Genomic DNA, 18,404 nt, shown 5'->3' with positions numbered 1-18,404 from the left:
GTGATTTTTCTTATACACTGTATATTTCTGCTTGGACAAAGATACATGATTTAAAAATAAGCAGAAAACAGAAAAACTACCCCCACACTCCAAAAACAATCCCTAAGAGTTGGAAAATGTAACCTCTTTCTCTCATGCTGTAAATATGTGTTACTTGAGCGTTATAATTGCTTCCTTACATTACAGTATAAATTGACATGTTGCGGCATGACAGAGCAGAGTGAAGTGCAGCTGACATTTTGTGATGGTACGTTATAATAATAAAGTTACCTACCGAGTAATTTTGGCTCCCTACAAATCATTGTAGAATCAAATCACCTCCCACTGTAGTTCTGGTACAGCAGCCTGTTTAATTCAAAAGGAAAATATATAATATTAGTGCATAAAATGTATTCTATTAAGATTTTAAGCAAAATTAAAATTTATTAAGTACTGTTTTGTTTGTTCTTGAAAATATATTTTTGCTGGCTCTAATATCATGTATATTTGCATGAACTAAAGCATACTCAAAGCAATTTTTACACCATCATAAGGACTAAAATAAATAAAAGGCTCTTACAGTTAATATGCAATTTATTGTTGGCAAGTATGCCCTTGTACCGACTGCAAAAGTTCCTAGCTACATATAGAAACATGGAATTTCTATAACTTTTTAACAATATCTACAAGCAGAATCAAATTGGTTAAACTCTGTCAACCAGCACCTACAACCGTATGCAAAAGTTTAGGCACCCCTGACAATTTCCATGATTTTCATTTATAAATAATTGGGTGTTTGGATCAGCAATTTCATTTTGATCTTTTAAATAACTGAAGGACACAGTAATATTTCAGTAGTGAAATGAGGTTTATTGGATTAACAAAAAATGCGCAATATGCATCAAAATGAAATTAGACAGGTGCATAAATTTGGGCACCCTTGTCATTTTGTTGATTTGAACACCTGTAACTACCTAGCACTGATTAATTGGAACAGACAATTGGTTTGGTGAGCCCATGAAGCCTTGAACTTCATAGACAGGTGCATCCAATCATAAGAAAAAGGTATTTAAGGTGGCCAATTGCAAGTTGTTGTTCTCTTTGACTCTCTTCTGAAGAGTGGAAACATGGGGGCCTCAAAACAACTCTCAAATGACCTGAAAACAAAGAATGTTCAACATTATGGTTTAGAGGAAGGCTACAAAAAGCTATCGCAGACATTTAAGCTTTCAGTGTCCACTGTGAGGAACATAGTGAGGAAATGGAAGACCACAGGCACAGCTCTTGTTAAGGCCAGAAGTGGCAGGCCAAGTAAAATATTGGAGAGGCAAAGGATGGTGAGAACGGTCAAAAACAGCCCACCTCCAAAGACCTACAACATCATCTTGCTGCAGATGGTGTCAGTGTGCATCATTCAACAATTCAGCGCAATTTGCACAAGGAGAAGCTGATGCGGAAGAAGCCTTTTCTGCACACACTCCACAAACAGAGTCGCTTTAGGTAAACAAACGCACATTTGGACAAGCCAGCTTCATTTTGGAAGAAGGTGCTGTGGACCGATTGAGTCATTTGGTCATAACAAGGGGCGTTATGCATGGCAGCAAAAGAACACAGCGTTCCAAGACAAACACTTGCTACCCACAGTAAAATCTGGTGGATGTTCCATCATGCTGTGGGGCTGTGTGGCCAGTGCTGGTACTGGGAATCTTGTTAAAGTTGAGGGTTGCATGGATTCCACTCAATATCAGCAGATACTTGAGAATAATGTTAAGGAATCAGTCACAAAGTTGAAGTTATGCCGGGGCTGGATATTTCAACAAGACAACGACCCAAAACACTGCTCAAAATCTACTCTGGCATTTATGCAGAGGAACAAGTACAATGTTCTAGAATGGACATCCCAGTCCCCAGACCTGAATATCATTGAAAATCTGTGGGGTGATTTGAAGTGTGCTGTCCATGCTCAGCAACCATCAAACCTAACTAAACTGGAGATGTTTTGCAAGGAGAAATGGTCCAAAATACCTTTATCCAGACAATCATTACAGGCTATAGGAAGTGTCTAGAGGCTGTTATTTCTGCTAAAGGAGGCTCTACTAAATATTGATGCAATATTTCTGTTGGGGTGCCCAAATTTATGCACCTGTCTAATTTAATTTTGATGCATATTGCACATTTTCTGTTAATCCAATAAACCTCATTTCACTACTGAAGTATTTCTGTGTCCTTCAGTTATTTGATAGATCAAAATGAAATTGCTGATCCAAACACCCAATTATTTATAAATGAAAATCATGGAAATTGTCAGGGGTGTCTAAACTTTTACATACGACTGTATATTCTTTAACTTGATGAAATACAGATTACTTCTATTTTGCCAACATACTGGTGTAAGCACAATATGCCTCACTGTCTATAATACAAAGTAAAAAGAAAACAACAATTTAACCCCTTTGCGTGCTAAGCTGAATTTGCTATTTTTCTGTTTTTTACTATTTTCAAAAAACTTTTTTTTAACTTTTTTATTTTTCCCCCCAGATCCCCAAGACTTAGACGATTACCTTTCCAGTGGTGCGTCTTTGGGGTCTGTAGCTGCTTAGATCCCTGAGATACAGGTTTTTAAGCAGCATGCCCCCTTTTCCCTATACTATGTATTGACAATTTTAAATAAAGTTGCGCGGTGATGTCATCACATCATTGCGCGTGATGTCACAGCACGTAAAGGGAAGCCCCGGCGATGCCTGTCACTATGCAGGCCCGATCGCCAGGGTAGGAGCAGGTGGGGGCCCCGCAGATTGCAAAGAAGGTAGTTGAGTGCTAATGACGGCTCTGTGAGGGTCGAAGCGCCAGTATTCAAGCTCAGAGAGATGACTGTGGTGTGTGCAATGTGTGAAGACGTAATTTGTGTAAAACAAATCACTGCTGACTCAGAGTGTCTAAGGAGGTGTGGTGTTTGAATGCGGGTGCATGGGCCCTCGCAGGATATGTGCGTACGCCACTGAAAAAAAAGGTAATAACTTTTACTAGAAGCATTTTTGATAGTGGAAGTATATTGCAAAATGCTTCTATTTCACTTAGAAATGCTCCCATGCACAATTAATTTTTAACCTTTCTATCCCTTTAAAAAGAGTAAATCCTTAGAGACTAAACAAATCTGGCTTGAGATGATGTACAGCCCTCTAGGCTAGTTTGCAATGTCATACTTAGTTTCAACACATCTATTTTGTTAAATTCATAAGCTCTCTACTCTTTCAGGATTCAGCAGTGTGCTGGTGCAGTTGTTTTTGTGAGGATATAAATAACATGACTTTAAATATTTTATTAAATCATGGGAATTGCAAATTCAAATATTTTGGTTAAATTCAACATTTACATTCTCACTCAAACCCATAAAATGTGTTGCATATATGGGTTTTCTGTGTCTGATCAAAAGTATAAAAGCCAGTAACAATTCCTAATTTAACTCTGAAATACCACCCCAAAACTATAATGCCCGATGTGCTCTCCAAATATGCCACAAAACTGTCAAATACACCACATTTCAAATCTCAGATTTCAGCAAAGTTTGAATAGGTAAAAAAAATATTAGCATAAAAATATCAGTTTACAGGGACTTACTGAGCCGGCCACCTTGATGGTTGCCGAAATTCTGGCTCCTGTTGAGACTACTGTTATCTTTAGAAAAATCTACATTCTATGGCAGCATCTGCAATTTTCAACATTAATATTTGGAAGGAAGCAGAAGAAATTGAAAGCTGTTTTTATTCTTGAACCTGGAAACCTCGATAGAGAATAGTCAGCGGCAAAGGCCTATGACATGCCATCTAGTATAGGCAAGGCCGGTGATACAATAGAGAAAAACTAGGCGACTGTCTAAGGGCGCCCCCTGCAAGGGGAGGCACAAATTTGGAGTATGCTAAAAAAATAATAATAATAATGTGTGTATTAAAGGCCAGATTACGAGTGGAGCACTATTTAACGCTCCCACTCAAATGTAATCTGTGCTAGAAGTAAGCTTTTTGAGTTGGTCGGGTTGCGCTAGTATTATGAGTTCAAAGTAAACTGTTTTCGCCCTTGCACTAAACCAGCGATCGCAAAACGTCGAAGTTAAAATATTGTGTGTGTATTTACCTACTCCCTCCCAGAAGTCAATGGAGCAAAAAAAGAGGGGAGAAAAGCCCTACTCACGTGCAAACCCGATCGCATATTCTCATGTGTGCTAACCCAACATGAAAATATGAATATTTCACATTCCAATGTTCTTCACATAGAAGAATATGTTCTATTTATTCATACATAAATAGTTCTACATATATGTGATGGTATTTTCGTACAATATATATCTATATATTTATAAATACATAGAACATACATATTCTGCTATGTGCAGAACATTAGAATATAAAATATTTCAAGTGAATACACAGTATAACACTTTATTAAGTACGAACATTGCATAAATATGCTTTACATGGATTTTTATAACTGCAAATGGCTCCTATGTCTATATATGTGTACATATGTATTTATATGTGTATATGTGTCTGTAAATACAAATATACAAACATATAAATACATAAATTAATCTATACACACACACATGTTATTGTGTGTGTTATAAATATTGCTGCTAAATATGTTATTCTTCTGGTAATATTTATCAAGATACATTCACAGCCTCTGGGAACTTGCAGTTCAGGCTTAAAAGAGTGAGTCTGGCAAAGATAAATCACCTTAAAGGTATAATAAACCCAATTTTTTCTTTCATGATTCAGATAGAGCATGCAATTTTAAGCAACTTTCTAATTTACTCCTATTATCAGTTGTTCTTTGTTCTCTTGTTATCTTTATTTGAAAAGAAGGAATTTAACGCTTAGGAGCCGGACCATTTTTTGGTTCAGCACCTGGGTAGCGCTTGCTGATAGGTGGCTAAATGTGGCAATTGCAGGTAAACAGGTTCTCTGCTTAAAGTGAAGGTCCATTTTAATAAATTAGTGCCCGGTTTTTAATAAACCTATTAAAAACAAGGGCACTTTAATTCATCAAAATTGACATTTCAATGTTTTTTTCAAAAACTTACCTTTTAATCCTGGCAGCCGCTCCAGCACTTCCTCCGCCCATCGCAAGCCGTCTTCGCGGGTCCAAAATGACGAATCCGGCTTCCTACAATCACAGCATTGCATCAGGCCAAGATTCCCCCGGGGGGAAGATGTGATTGGAGGAAGCCCGAGTTGTCATTTCTGATGTCTGCAGAGGCTTCCGACGGCCGGGGGAATCGCTGGAGCGGCATTCAGGATTAAAAGGTAAGTTTTTGAAGAAAACAGTGAAATGTCAATTTTGATGAATTAAAGGGCCCTTGTTCTTAATAGGTTTATTAAAAACCGGGCACTAATTCATCAAAATGAACCTTCACTTTAAGAACCTGTCTGCCTGCTGCTTGATAAATTTTCCTGTTAGGAAATAGTTCATCTCCGGGTTTGTGTGTTTTATATCCACTGTTTGATTAATTTTACATATACTTGTATCCCAGGAATGAGGTGTCTTAGCTGTGAAGTGTGCACTCTGTGCAAACATATGGTAAAGATTCTTTACCATATGTTTGCACAGAGTGCACACTTCACAGCTAAGACAGCTAAGACACCACATTCGTGGGATACAAGTATATGGCAATATAAGCTTTGAATTACCTCATATGTTATTGAGGGTTTTTAATGTAAGCGTACATCCTTTTACTTTAATAAATTGTGTGAAATTTATATACAGAGTTGCACTATTGTTTGCTTTCTCTCTTTTTGCCATATAAACACGGGAACGAGTGGTGAAGAGTGCTAACATTGTCGAAAGATGGAAAACCTTCAACTCGCAGCTGATACCCGGAAGGGATTCCCCTTGCACTACGCGGCACTTACCTCATAAGATTGAGGTGAAGGAGTGTAAGTAGGCTCCCAACGGGACCCGTTGCTTAAAGAAAATTGTCATGACATCTGTTTATTTATTCATTCACCATTGGGAACTAATAAGGACTATATCTTTACAGAACATTTGCTTATTGTGTCCTTTACTTTGTCTTATGTATATTAGCGGCAGAGTGTTTGTTTAAGACACGATTGATTATCATCCCATAATTATTATCACCATTTTATTGGCATTTCTACTGTTCAGTAGTTTAATCATTGCATGATAGACCCATTTCATATGGTATGTATCACTATTAGGTTTGGGTCCTATTGTAATACGGTACAGCTCTACTACACATCATATACTTTGTGCACGGTCACGGTACTTTCCATACGAATGGTTGTGGGTTTATGTATTTACTGCTATAGCATAACAACCAGTGCGATATCATATACATATATTTTAAACTTAGAATAATATTTATTTAGCATGTATAAATTGGATCAATTATAACTAACACACAAAACATATCATTGTTTATTAACTTCACATTTCAATCATTTGTAGACATTATCAATTTGGCTCCAATATAGCCATTTATATCAATACAGCGATAACGCACTTTTATACTTTTTATTCTATCCTTTATTATATGCTTATCACAATTATAGGTACAGTAGTAAATTACTTATATTCATCTTTTGCAAATTCAGAGTGCTGCGCCATTAGAATCTTTTCCCCTTTCCCTTCCCCTTATATTTGTTTTGCATAATACCATCTATCAGGCGATCAGTATATAGGGCTACTGATCGCGCTTGATAGGCATTCTAAGGCTGCAATTTTTATTTTTTTTCACTCTTGTCAATATATTCGGGAAATTAACAGCGCCATACCTATACACATCTTTTTTATTTATTTATATATATATATATATATATATATATATATTATTATCGGTTATTTGTAGAGCACTAACAGATTCCCCAGCGTTACCAACAGATTCCGCAGCGCTATATATTTATATGTACATATATGCAAATGTATTTACACACATATAAACACAAATACATACAGTATGTATATATATATATATATATATATATATATATATATATATATATATATATATATATATATATATGTGTGCATTGGACCTGTATTTATGAATAAATAGAACATATTCTTCTATGTGAAATATTCATATTTTCATGTCTGGTTAACGCACATGAGAATATGCAATCCGGTTTGCACGCGAGTAGGGCGTTTTTTCCACTTTTTTTGTTCCATTGACTTTTATGAGGGAATAGGTTATTGCGCGCACCATATTCTAAGTGTGGCTTTTATCACTCGTTGGATTAGTGCAAGAGGGAAAACAGTTTACTTTCAACTCGTAATACGAGCGTAACCCGACGCACGCAAAAAGTGTACTTCTAGCGCAGTTAACGCTCAATCGGGAAAGTTAAATAACCCTGCACTTGTAATCTGGCCCTTACTATATTGTGCTGAGCCACCACTTTGGTATGTTATGTCATGCAGATATTAACGATTATAGCTATTATAATAAATCAGATTAACAGTCAAGAATTTGATGTGATAATGGAAATCTATTTTCTCTATGATTAAAATAGTTATCAATAGCTGCTTAACACATCACTAACATTTTGTTACGAAGCAGTAGAGGCAGGCATATATAGTTTCACTGGGGAAGGGGATCGGCAACATGTGTCTTTGCCTATATAGCCAAAAACCCTAGCACCAGCCACTATCCTCCCTCTCCCAGCGAGGTTGAACATGCACTACATGTATTTAGTTGTGTGTCAAGTAACTAAGTGGGCCACCTAATATATGAAAATGTTGAACGTTCTGGGCAGAAGATGGAGCAGTCAATGACTAGACAATGTAGACACTTCCCTTGGCTTCCCTTTTAGTTATCTTTGTCGATTAATCCTGCAGAAAAATATCTGTTGATACTGCAGGAGCCCTCCAATGTCTTCATCAAAAAAAATCCTGGAAAATGTCTTGGAACTAAGCCATACCTCAAAGCTTGCTCTGGGGATGAGGGTGATGCAGCTATGTATTCCATGGTTCTGCAGTGGAGGACTGGCGTTGGGTAGGCTGTGAGTATTTGTGACTTGACCTATCGCTCAGTTGATATGGGCACATGTTTATTATCCAGTAATCTTCTGATTCTTTGAGCCACGGAACTAATTTGGTTATGGGTTGGATGCTTACTCGGTAAAACACTACTCAATTGTACTTTCATTGCCAGTTAGTTTTTGTACATTAGGTGCCTCATTACATGATGACATTTGTAGCTTCTTAAATGGAGTACTATGTCTGAAACTTTTAGGGCATATATGATAATTCTAATGGCCCTAGTTAACTATTCAAATAAGGGATTGGTATATCTATAAGCTTTTCATATGTCAGTTAAAATAATCTTATGTTGTAAGTTTAATGTGTTAGATCACAAGCTAGTGATATTAGATCTTGGTCTCTTTTTGATTATTGATAATAAGTGATTTTTTTCTTTATGAAACTTATACCAACATGAGCTAGTGTTATGAGTCCTTGTATTCATATAAAACTGACGAAGTGCGGGGACGGAGCTTGGCCACAGAGCATGATGGCAGCTTGTTAGCACAGCTCCTACGCCCTTGTCCCCAGGTTAGCCTAATTAGATGCCCATAACAAACTAAAAGCCCTAACTAACAATGCTAATGCCCTAACTAAACAGCAGGGATGGAAGAGAAGACATAAGTGCTGACCGGAACAGCTACAACAACAGCAGGCATTTCGCAAACGGCACCCCTGGCAAGCAAATGCGAAGACCCGGAGTAAGCGCCGGACAAGGCAAAAGATCCCTGAACATTCATCCTAGAGACTCAATTATCACTGTAGAGACTTAGCGTTGCCAGCGGGGAGCACAAAGAAAGCGGGCGAGATCACTCCGGACACGGCTGCACAGTGGCGGCGGGAAGAAAGACGGGTGACATCTTGGAAAATCAGTGCGCATAGAAGAAGGCCTGATTGCTGACAGCGCACACAGGAGACTGAGCCGCCACTATAAGCGGCGATAGAACAACTGACACAGAGGAGAGGTAAGCTGAGGGAGCGCTGCTCGACAAGCTATTCAGACAGCCTCCTCGGTCACCCCACGTGGCAGATAAATAGCAGCGCAAACTACACACTAACAATAACAAGAGGCAGGGGCAGACACATAGCTATAATACAGCTGCATTTAACCCCCTCAGGACCCAATAAGTACCACACAACCCAGGGCCCAAGACATCAAGGCACAACAGAGGGACTCAGCAGTTCACAGGACTATATCAACTACAAACAGTCCTGAACTATTGGGGCAGCACAATCGACTGCACACTCACAGGAGAGCAGGGAATGCAAACAGCACCTTGCAAATGATACATGCCAATAGAATAAATACAGCCCCGCTATAAACACACTTTAAAAGTGCATACTGAAACACGAACTTTGCAAGTATTTTAGCAATAAATAACAAAGGCTGGGAACAGAGCTGCAGAAGACTGGACCCGGACTGTACTCACATTAACACCCATAGTTTTCTAAAGACTATAACTGGCAGACTGAACTGCTCACAGAAACCAGCGAGACAGTCCTACAACAGGGGAATGCCGGCTAAAAAGACCCTAAGGATGGATATTAATCCCAAAACAAAGATGATAGAACACTATTTGAAGGCAGTAGAGGAGCCAACACCAGCTCCCCAGGAAACAATATAGAATCCATCACTATCTGTAGAGACAGGCGGGAATGGTGGGACTTCCTCAGATGCCCCCCCACAATCAAGTAGCAATTACAAGGGAAGATTTAAAACTACCAGCCTCTAAAGAAGATATCAAATCCGCCATGGCGGACATGAGGAACATGTTCCAAGAGATGAAAAGGGATATCAAGAGTATAGAAAATAGAGTGGTCAATCTCGAAGAAAACCACAAGGTCACTACGCAGGACATGCACCATCTTTCGCAGCTCATGTACAACCAAGAGGAAACTATTCAGAACCTGCAAGAAAAGGTAGAAGACCTCGATAATAGAGGACGCAGAAATAATCTGTGAATTAAGAGGCATACCAGAAAGTGTACAATCATCAGCTCTGTCGGGGTACGTACAGGATCTCTTTAGAACCCTTAAGGGCTCCAGCAACGCAACGGATGTGATAATGGAAAGGGCACATAGGGCCCTGAGAGCCAAACCTCCCCCGAAAGCCCCACCGAGAGACGTTATCATAAAGTTCCTCAACTACCAAGAAAAGGAAGATATACTGCGACATGCAAGACAAAAGCCTCAATTTACACACGCAGGAATATCCATACAAATATTTACATACCTCAGCCCGGCAACTTTACAGAAACTAAGGGAACTCCACTTCATTACATCGGTTTTAAGAGAAAAAGACATACAATATAGATGGGGATTCCCAGTTTGCATAAATGCCACAAAAGGAGACAAGTCAGCTACATACAGAGGCCCAGACGACCTGGACCACTTTTGCGAAGTCCTCCAAATAACCATCACCCCACCCAAAGATCACCTGCCACAGGATAGAAACACACCTATGGAGCAACATACACGGAAAGGTGGTACCTAAAAGGAAAGATAAGGCCTAACCCAAGGACAACATTTCAGATATTGCCTACCCCCTGGTGGATCTGGCCTGAACAATCTTATCAGACGCCATCTGGGAAGGATTGGGTAAAGTTATTAAAGTTGTAGAGATATAAGTTAACATGTGTTGTTTGTCAAAATGATTAAGTTTCTAGATGTCAATCTTGTGGTAATGTTAGTCATTCTTTCTCGTACCAAACACAATAGAAGGTGTGACAGAGTGGATGGAACCTACAACGATAGACATTGACTTAAAGGGACAGTCAAGTCCAAAAAAAACTTACACGATTTAAATAGGACATGCAATTTTAAACAACTTCCCAATTTACTTTTATCACCAATTTTGCTTTGTTCTCTTGGTATTCTTAGTTGAAAGCTAAACCTAGGAGGTTCATATGCTAATTTCTTAGACCTTGAAGACTGCCTCTAATCTGAATACATTTTGACCACTAGAGGGCATTAGTTCACATGTTTCATATAGATAACATTGAGCTCATGCACGTAAAGTGACCTAGGAGTGAGCACTGATTGGCTAAACTGCATGTCTGTCAAAAGAACTGAAATAAGGGGGAAGTCAGCAGAGGCTTAGATACAAGATAATTACAGAGGTAAAAGGTGTCTTATTATAACTGTGTTGGATATGCAAAACTGGGGAATGGGTAATAAAGGGATTATCTTTCTTTTTAAACAACTAAAATGTTGGTGTTGACTGTCCCTTTAATACTTTAAATATCCGTCCACTCATAAATGCCCATAATACACCAACTGATGGGATAAATAGATTACTGCTGAAATTTAATAGGCAACTACCTATATCACATCTAACCCTCCATTTTGGACCATGTAACCTATGGCAAGAGAGGCCCATTACCAACCAGAAATTGAGTGATATCTCCAAGTGGACATAGACATGGGCCTATATTATCATACACCAAGCAGTAGTAGATCAGCTATAATAGAAGAGCCTACCACATGAAAGAATGGAAATAGCCCATATTGCGAATAGACTCTAGACCTTTAGATTCTCACTGTTAAAATGTTTGTATTTAATAATGTTTTTTAAAGTTTGAATTAGGATCTAGCTTAATGTAATGTAGAGAATGTTTTGTGCATTGTATACATATATAGTTAGCAATTCTCTGAGAACAACGGTATGACTGGGTATACAGGCACTGATCACAAAATAAGACTAGGAGGACATGCAGGATATAGGTACGCTATAGAGATTGCAAATTATATAACTAAAAGAGAGATAGTATAAGTCAGCGTGGACAGACACAACCTAGAGCGCTGACATAGCGAGAATAATAACGGTGACATGACAGGATGCCCATATACCGCTGACCCTAAGACTATAAGCTACATCTCACACCCCAAGCATGTACGCGTTTAGGGCATAGATCAGAACACAGGGGCATATATCAACACCATAAGGTCACAAACCCGTAAGGGACCCTCACACAGACAATAGTGTTAGCCTCTGCGTAAAACAACAGAAGTATAGGACACCTCCCAACCATCTCTTGCTGTCTAACGACCTAAATAACTACAGTTAGGGCAACTAGATCCACTATACCAGAGGGCTTTCTCCCATGCGATACCTGGCCTGGGGACAAGGGCTAACACCCTCTGATTTGACGTAGATATTTGAGATTCTACGTGATACATAAAGCACAAGATAAACAAAAGCACCACTTTAGGAAAGTCGCACTCGCAGTACAGAGAAAGCTACTACTCACACCTCTCGGAGCTTTACACATACTAAACATCGCTATAGGGGGAATAGCACATCTACAACTCACGACATGGCCAATTTAGCAAATACAGAGACAGGGAGAGACCAAACTAGGGCACACAAACTGCGCCTCATCTCCATTAATGCCAAGGGCCTTAACAGCCCTACAAAAAGATCCATCGCCTTTAATGACCTGAGAAAGCAAAAAGGGGATATACTATTTATACAGGAGACTCACTTCAAACTAGGGAGAGAACCGAAGATACTAAGCCCTAGGTACCAAACAAAATTTTTGACCTCAGGTCCCACAAAAACTGGGTGGGTAGGAATTCTTATTAGTAACAAAGTACAATTCCAAGCTACACATGTAGAAAAGGACAAGGAAGGAAGATACCTCATAGTAGTGGGACTTTTGTACAACAGGTATATAACACTGGTCAACATATACCTTCCCAACCAACAGCAACACATTACTCTGAAAAAAGTTATGCTAAAAATCCTGGAGGTAGGTAAAGGGGAATTGATAACCGGGGGGGACTTTAACACACCTCTAGACCCCAAAATGGACACTTCTAGTGAGTCCACTAACATTCCAAAAAAAGTCATAAAATCAATATCAGCGCAGTTGCAACAGCTACTACTCCGCGACAATTGGCGGGTACAGCACCCAAGAGAAAGGAATTACACTCGCACCCACATCATATATATTCGAGAATATAGAAAAAAAGATAAAAGAAGGCGCCAACATAGTGCGGTTACCAATGGGATGGGACACGCTTAGCAAATATACCAAATACTCACAGGATGAAAGACACTTGAGAAGTGTCACAGGTGCCTCCTGGACTCTCAGAGTTGTCCAGCTAACTCCCACTCCACTGTAGTGGTAAGGTTCCGCTTGTCTCTGCCGCTTTGGATGGCTCCGCTGGTGGTCCTGGGAGCACATTTACTTCCTGTGCAGCTGCTGCTGGTTTGTCACCACTACACAAACTACTTTTTGCCTTGCTGTATTACCTCCCACCGGAGAGCACGGATCGTAACTGGATAACTGGATTTGGGGAAACCGCAAGAGAGTCCTTTTGGAACATTGGCTGGGAGCCAGGACCACCAGCGGAGCCATCCAAAGCGGCAGAGACAAGCGGAACCTTACCACTACAGTGGAGTGGGAGTTAGCTGGACAACTCTGAGAGTCCAGGAGGCACCTGTGACACTTCTCAAGTGTCTTTCATCCTGTGAGTATTTGGTATATTTGCTAAGCGTGTCCCATCCCATTGGTAACCGCACTATGTTGGCGCCTTCTTTTATCTTTTTTTCTATATAGTATCCACCCCTGGGTCACCAACAGGGATCTTTTGGAGAAGAGCCTGCCTACTGTGATTTGGACATTACGCCCATCATTTATGTAACATTTTGAACTTTGATTATTGGGACTATTTCACTATATCATTTAATGATTCTACCACATTGCTGTGCTTATTATTTATAGTGCCTTGCAGTTTTATCACCTTAATAATTTGGGGTGTTCGCTGCTAAGACACCACTGTATCACGTTATCACTATTACTATCTAAGAATAATTTATTTGTTTCTTAATAACTCATTTGTCTCCCAATTTGGTCGGGGTTTCTTTATATAATGATTTGTATCAGATAGTTATATATTTAGATTTTTAACACTGTGATTTTGTTTCACTGTCATATAGACAGTAGATTATCAGACCGTTGGCGCACTAATCATACACTATCACATTTTTATATTCGAGAATAGATGTCATATTAGCTGACCCAGCTATGCTCTCACAAATCACCCACACGGATATACTCCACATCTCATGGTCAGACCATGCGCCTGTAGTATGCGAATTCGTATGGCAAGAGAAACCATTCCTCCCATATATCTGGTGGCTCGATGAAAACCTACTGAGCAATCCAATAGTAGTATTAGAAATAACAAAGGAATTAGACGAATACTTTAGACTTAATAATACAGAACACAGCAAACCTTCCATGATATTGGAAGCGCACAAAGCAGTGATACGAGGAGTGTTGATTAAAACCAAGGCACAACAGAACAAACAAACCAGACAATATTATAATTCACTGAAAGCACAGCTCATGTACTGGGAAAGGGAACACAAAAAAAAACCAGCAGACATAGAGGTATACACAGCTCTGAAAAAGGCTAGGACTGACCTGCAAAACTTACAACTAAAGGAAGCTCAAACTAAAGCACTTTACCTGAAACAACACTACTTCGAGTATAGTAATAAACCAGGGGCCTCCCTAGCAAAGGCACTTAATCAAAAACAATACAGAGCCTACGTGTCAGGGATCAAAGACAAACAAGGGAACAAATACGAGGACAGTGAAAATATTACAGAGACTCTAAGACAATACTACTCAGCCCTATATAATTTACGAGGACCTGCACAAACACCTAATGAACAACCAGAAACTAACATCACAGACTATGAGTTAGAGTCCTACACAGACAATATAGAAATTCCGCAAATTAGCGCAGAAGATGCAAAAAAATTAGAAGCAGATATAACACCAATCGAAATCCTAAAGGCAATAAAAGACACACCGGCAGGTAAAAGCCCGGGACCGGATGGTTTCGGCATAGCCTATTACAAAACATTTGGACAGCTGTTAGCCCCCCACCTTGCAGACACATACAACACATTATACAGGGATGGCGGGTTTTCTCGGAACCTTCTAGAGGCCCATATCACTGTCCTACCTAAACCGGGTAAATCTCCAGATAGGCCTGAAAACTTTCGCCCCATCTCCCTACTCAATTCGGATGTAAAAATGTATGCAAAGATAGTGGCCACACGAATAAATAAGGTACTCCCAGGGTTAATAAACTCAGATCAGGTGGGTTTTGTCCCTGGCAGGGAGGCCAGGGACAACACCTTGAAGGTATTACAGGTGATACAATATGCTAAGCTGGAGGGTACCCCGATAACGCTGACATCCCTAGACGCAGAGAAAGCCTTTGACAGGGTGAGCTGGAAGTTCTTGCGGTTCGCCCTGTCAAAGATGGGATTTAGCACTCATTTCATTGAAATGATATTCTCCCTATACACCACCCCGTCCGCTAGGATTTAAGTTAATGGCCTTTTATCTACTAGTTTTGAAATCACGAATGGGACCCGACAGGGCTGCCCTCTCTCCCCGATACTGTTTGCCATATCGATAGAAATCTTGGTCTTAAAGATCCGAGCAGACCCTCAAGTAACGGGAATTAAACTAGACAGTACGGAACATAGGCTAGCCATGTATGCGGACGACATCCTGTTAACCCTAACAAATTGTGAAAAATCATTACCGCAAACCTTAAAAATAATTAAGGAATATGGCACTTACTCTAACTTTTCATTAAACGTTAATAAATCAGGAGGTACTAAATATAAATCTAACAGAAGACAGCATTTCCCACTTTATGTCCTTATGCCCGCTGCGAAGGCAATCAGTCACAATGAAATACCTGGGAGTACAGCTGCCAGGAGACATTGAGACCATTTTCGAATCTAACTATAAAATCTTAGAAAAAACGATAATAGGAGATTTATCCAACTGGAAGAGCAAAAACCTGACATGGCTAGGCAGAATTAGTGTCATCAAAATGAATGTTCTCCCCGGAATACTCTACATAATGCAAACCCTACCTATTCCTCTACCAGCAGATTTCCTGAGCAAGCACCAGAGCGCTCTAGAGTCATACATATGGAATGGCATACGACCCAGAATTAACAAACAAACGATGTACTTGGCAAAGGAAGATGGTGGGCTGGGAGTTCCAAACATACAGACAGGCCTTAATGCTACAAAGAATAGTAGAATGGTGCTCTAACAACAACACGAAACACTGGATACAGATAGATAGGGCAATACTACATGTTAATAACCCAGGGCATATAGCATGGATATTAAAAAAAAAAACGGCCACCGACTGTAGATAAGTACCCCCTATATAAAGAACTATTCAAGGTATGGGACAAGCTCATTCAAACATCTACACGAATATCCACACCGACGTCCCCTATGACACCATATATAGGCAATCCAGCTTTGACACTGGGGATATCAAGGAGTTACACGCAACAGGGCCAACAGGCAGCACAGAACACATTCTCCATACTGACACAGCAACACAAAATAAAAAAATGGGAGGACATTAAAGACACAGAAACACACCTAAATTGGCTGGCATATGCTCAGATTTCTCATTTCACTTCAACACACAAAGAAAAAAACTGGTTACTAAGAGAGCTGACAGACTTCGAACGACTCTGCTACACAGGGCGCGCACAACCGCACCTCATATCTATCATTTATAGGAAACTCCGCCAAACCGATACGGGCAATCTACCAACGTACACCAAAGCTTGGGAGAGGGAACTGGGAGAGAAATTAAATGCAAAAATATGGAGGAACACGTTCCTCAATAACAAAACTGCCTCCATCTCAGCGCAGATACTAGAAACAAACCTCAAGTTCCTTACTAGATGGTACCTCACCCCAAGCAGACTTAAAAAAAACATAATTTATGCTTACCTGATAAATTCCTTTCTTCTGTAGTGTGATCAGTCCACGGGTCATCATTACTTCTGGGATATTACTCCTCCCCAACAGGAAGTGCAAGAGGATTCACCCAGCAGAGCTGCATATAGCTCCTCCCCTCTACGTCACTCCCAGTCATTCGACCAAGGACCAACGAGAAAGGAAAAGCCAAGGGTGAAGTGGTGACTGGAGTATAAATTAAAAAATATTTACCTGCCTTAAAAACCGGGCGGGCCGTGGACTGATCACACTACAGAAGAAAGGAATTTATCAGGTAAGCATAAATTATGTTTTCTTCTGTTAAGTGTGATCAGTCCACGGGTCATCATTACTTCTGGGATACCAATACCAAAGCAAAAGTACACGGATGACGGGAGGGATAGGCAGGCTCTTTATACAGAAGGAACCACTGCCTGAAGAACCTTTCTCCCAAAAATAGCCTCCGATGAAGCAAAAGTGTCAAATTTGTAAAATTTGGAAAAAGTATGAAGCGAAGACCAAGTTGCAGCCTTGCAAATCTGCTCAACAGAGGCCTCATTCTTGAAGGCCCAAGTGGAAGCCACAGCTCTAGTAGAATGAGCTGTAATTCTTTCAGGAGGCTGCTGTCCAGCAGTCTCATAAGCTAAACGAATTATGCTACGAAGCCAAAAAGAAAGAGAGGTAGCAGAAGCTTTTTGACCTCTCCTCTGCCCAGAGTAAACGACAAACAGAGAAGACGTTTGTCGAAATTCCTTAGTTGCCTGTAAGTAAAATTTTAGAGCACGGACTACATCCAGGTTGTGCAGTAGACGTTCCTTCTTCGAAGAAGGATTTGGGCACAAGGAAGGAACAACAATCTCTTGATTGATATTCCTGTTAGTAACTACCTTAGGTAAGAACCCAGGTTTAGTACGCAGAACTACCTTATCCGAATGAAAAATCAAATAAGGAGAATCACAATGTAAGGCTGATAATTCAGAGACTCTTCGAGCCGAGGAAATAGCCATTAAAAATAGAACTTTCCAAGATAACAACTTTATATCAATGGAATGAAGGGGTTCAAACGGAACGCCCTGTAAAACATTAAGAACAAGGTTTAAACTCCATGGTGGAGCAACAGTTTTAAACACAGGCTTAATCCTGGCCAAAGCCTGACAAAAAGCCTGGACGTCAGGAACTTCTGACAGACGTTTGTGTAACAGAATGGACAGAGCTGAGATCTGTCCCTTTAATGAACTAGCAGATAAACCCTTTTCTAAACCTTCTTGTAGAAAAGACAATATCCTAGGAATCCTAACCTTACTCCAAGAGTAACCTTTGGATTCACACCAATATAGGTATTTACGCCATATCTTATGGTAAATCTTTCTGGTAACAGGCTTCCTAGCCTGTATTAAGGTATCAATAACTGACTCAGAAAACCCACGTCTTGATAAAATCAAGCGTTCAATTTCCAAGCAGTCAGCTTCAGAGAAGTTAGATTTTGATGTTTGAAGGGACCCTGTATCAGAAGGTCCTGTTTCAGAGGTAGAGACCAAGGTGGACAGGATGACATGTCCACCAGGTCTGCATACCAAGTCCTGCGTGGCCACGCAGGAGCTA

General features: G+C 39.9%; 1 protein-coding gene across 1 annotated transcript in view; it reads right to left on the bottom strand.

Annotated features, from left to right (window-relative positions):
• ATP8B4 (ATPase phospholipid transporting 8B4 (putative)) overlaps nucleotides 1-18,404 on the bottom strand; it is a 932,005-nt gene that overhangs the window by 872,279 nt on the left and 41,322 nt on the right. The window contains 1 exon segment of the mRNA XM_053717452.1: nucleotides 275-345. Within this exon segment, the coding sequence (XP_053573427.1) occupies nucleotides 275-302 (28 nt within the window). The 5' untranslated portion in view covers nucleotides 303-345.

The sequence above is a fragment of the Bombina bombina genome, chromosome 6 (assembly GCF_027579735.1).
Source record: "Bombina bombina isolate aBomBom1 chromosome 6, aBomBom1.pri, whole genome shotgun sequence".
Taxonomy (NCBI): Eukaryota; Metazoa; Chordata; class Amphibia; order Anura; family Bombinatoridae; genus Bombina; species Bombina bombina.
This window is presented reverse-complemented; position numbering and strand designations above follow the sequence as displayed.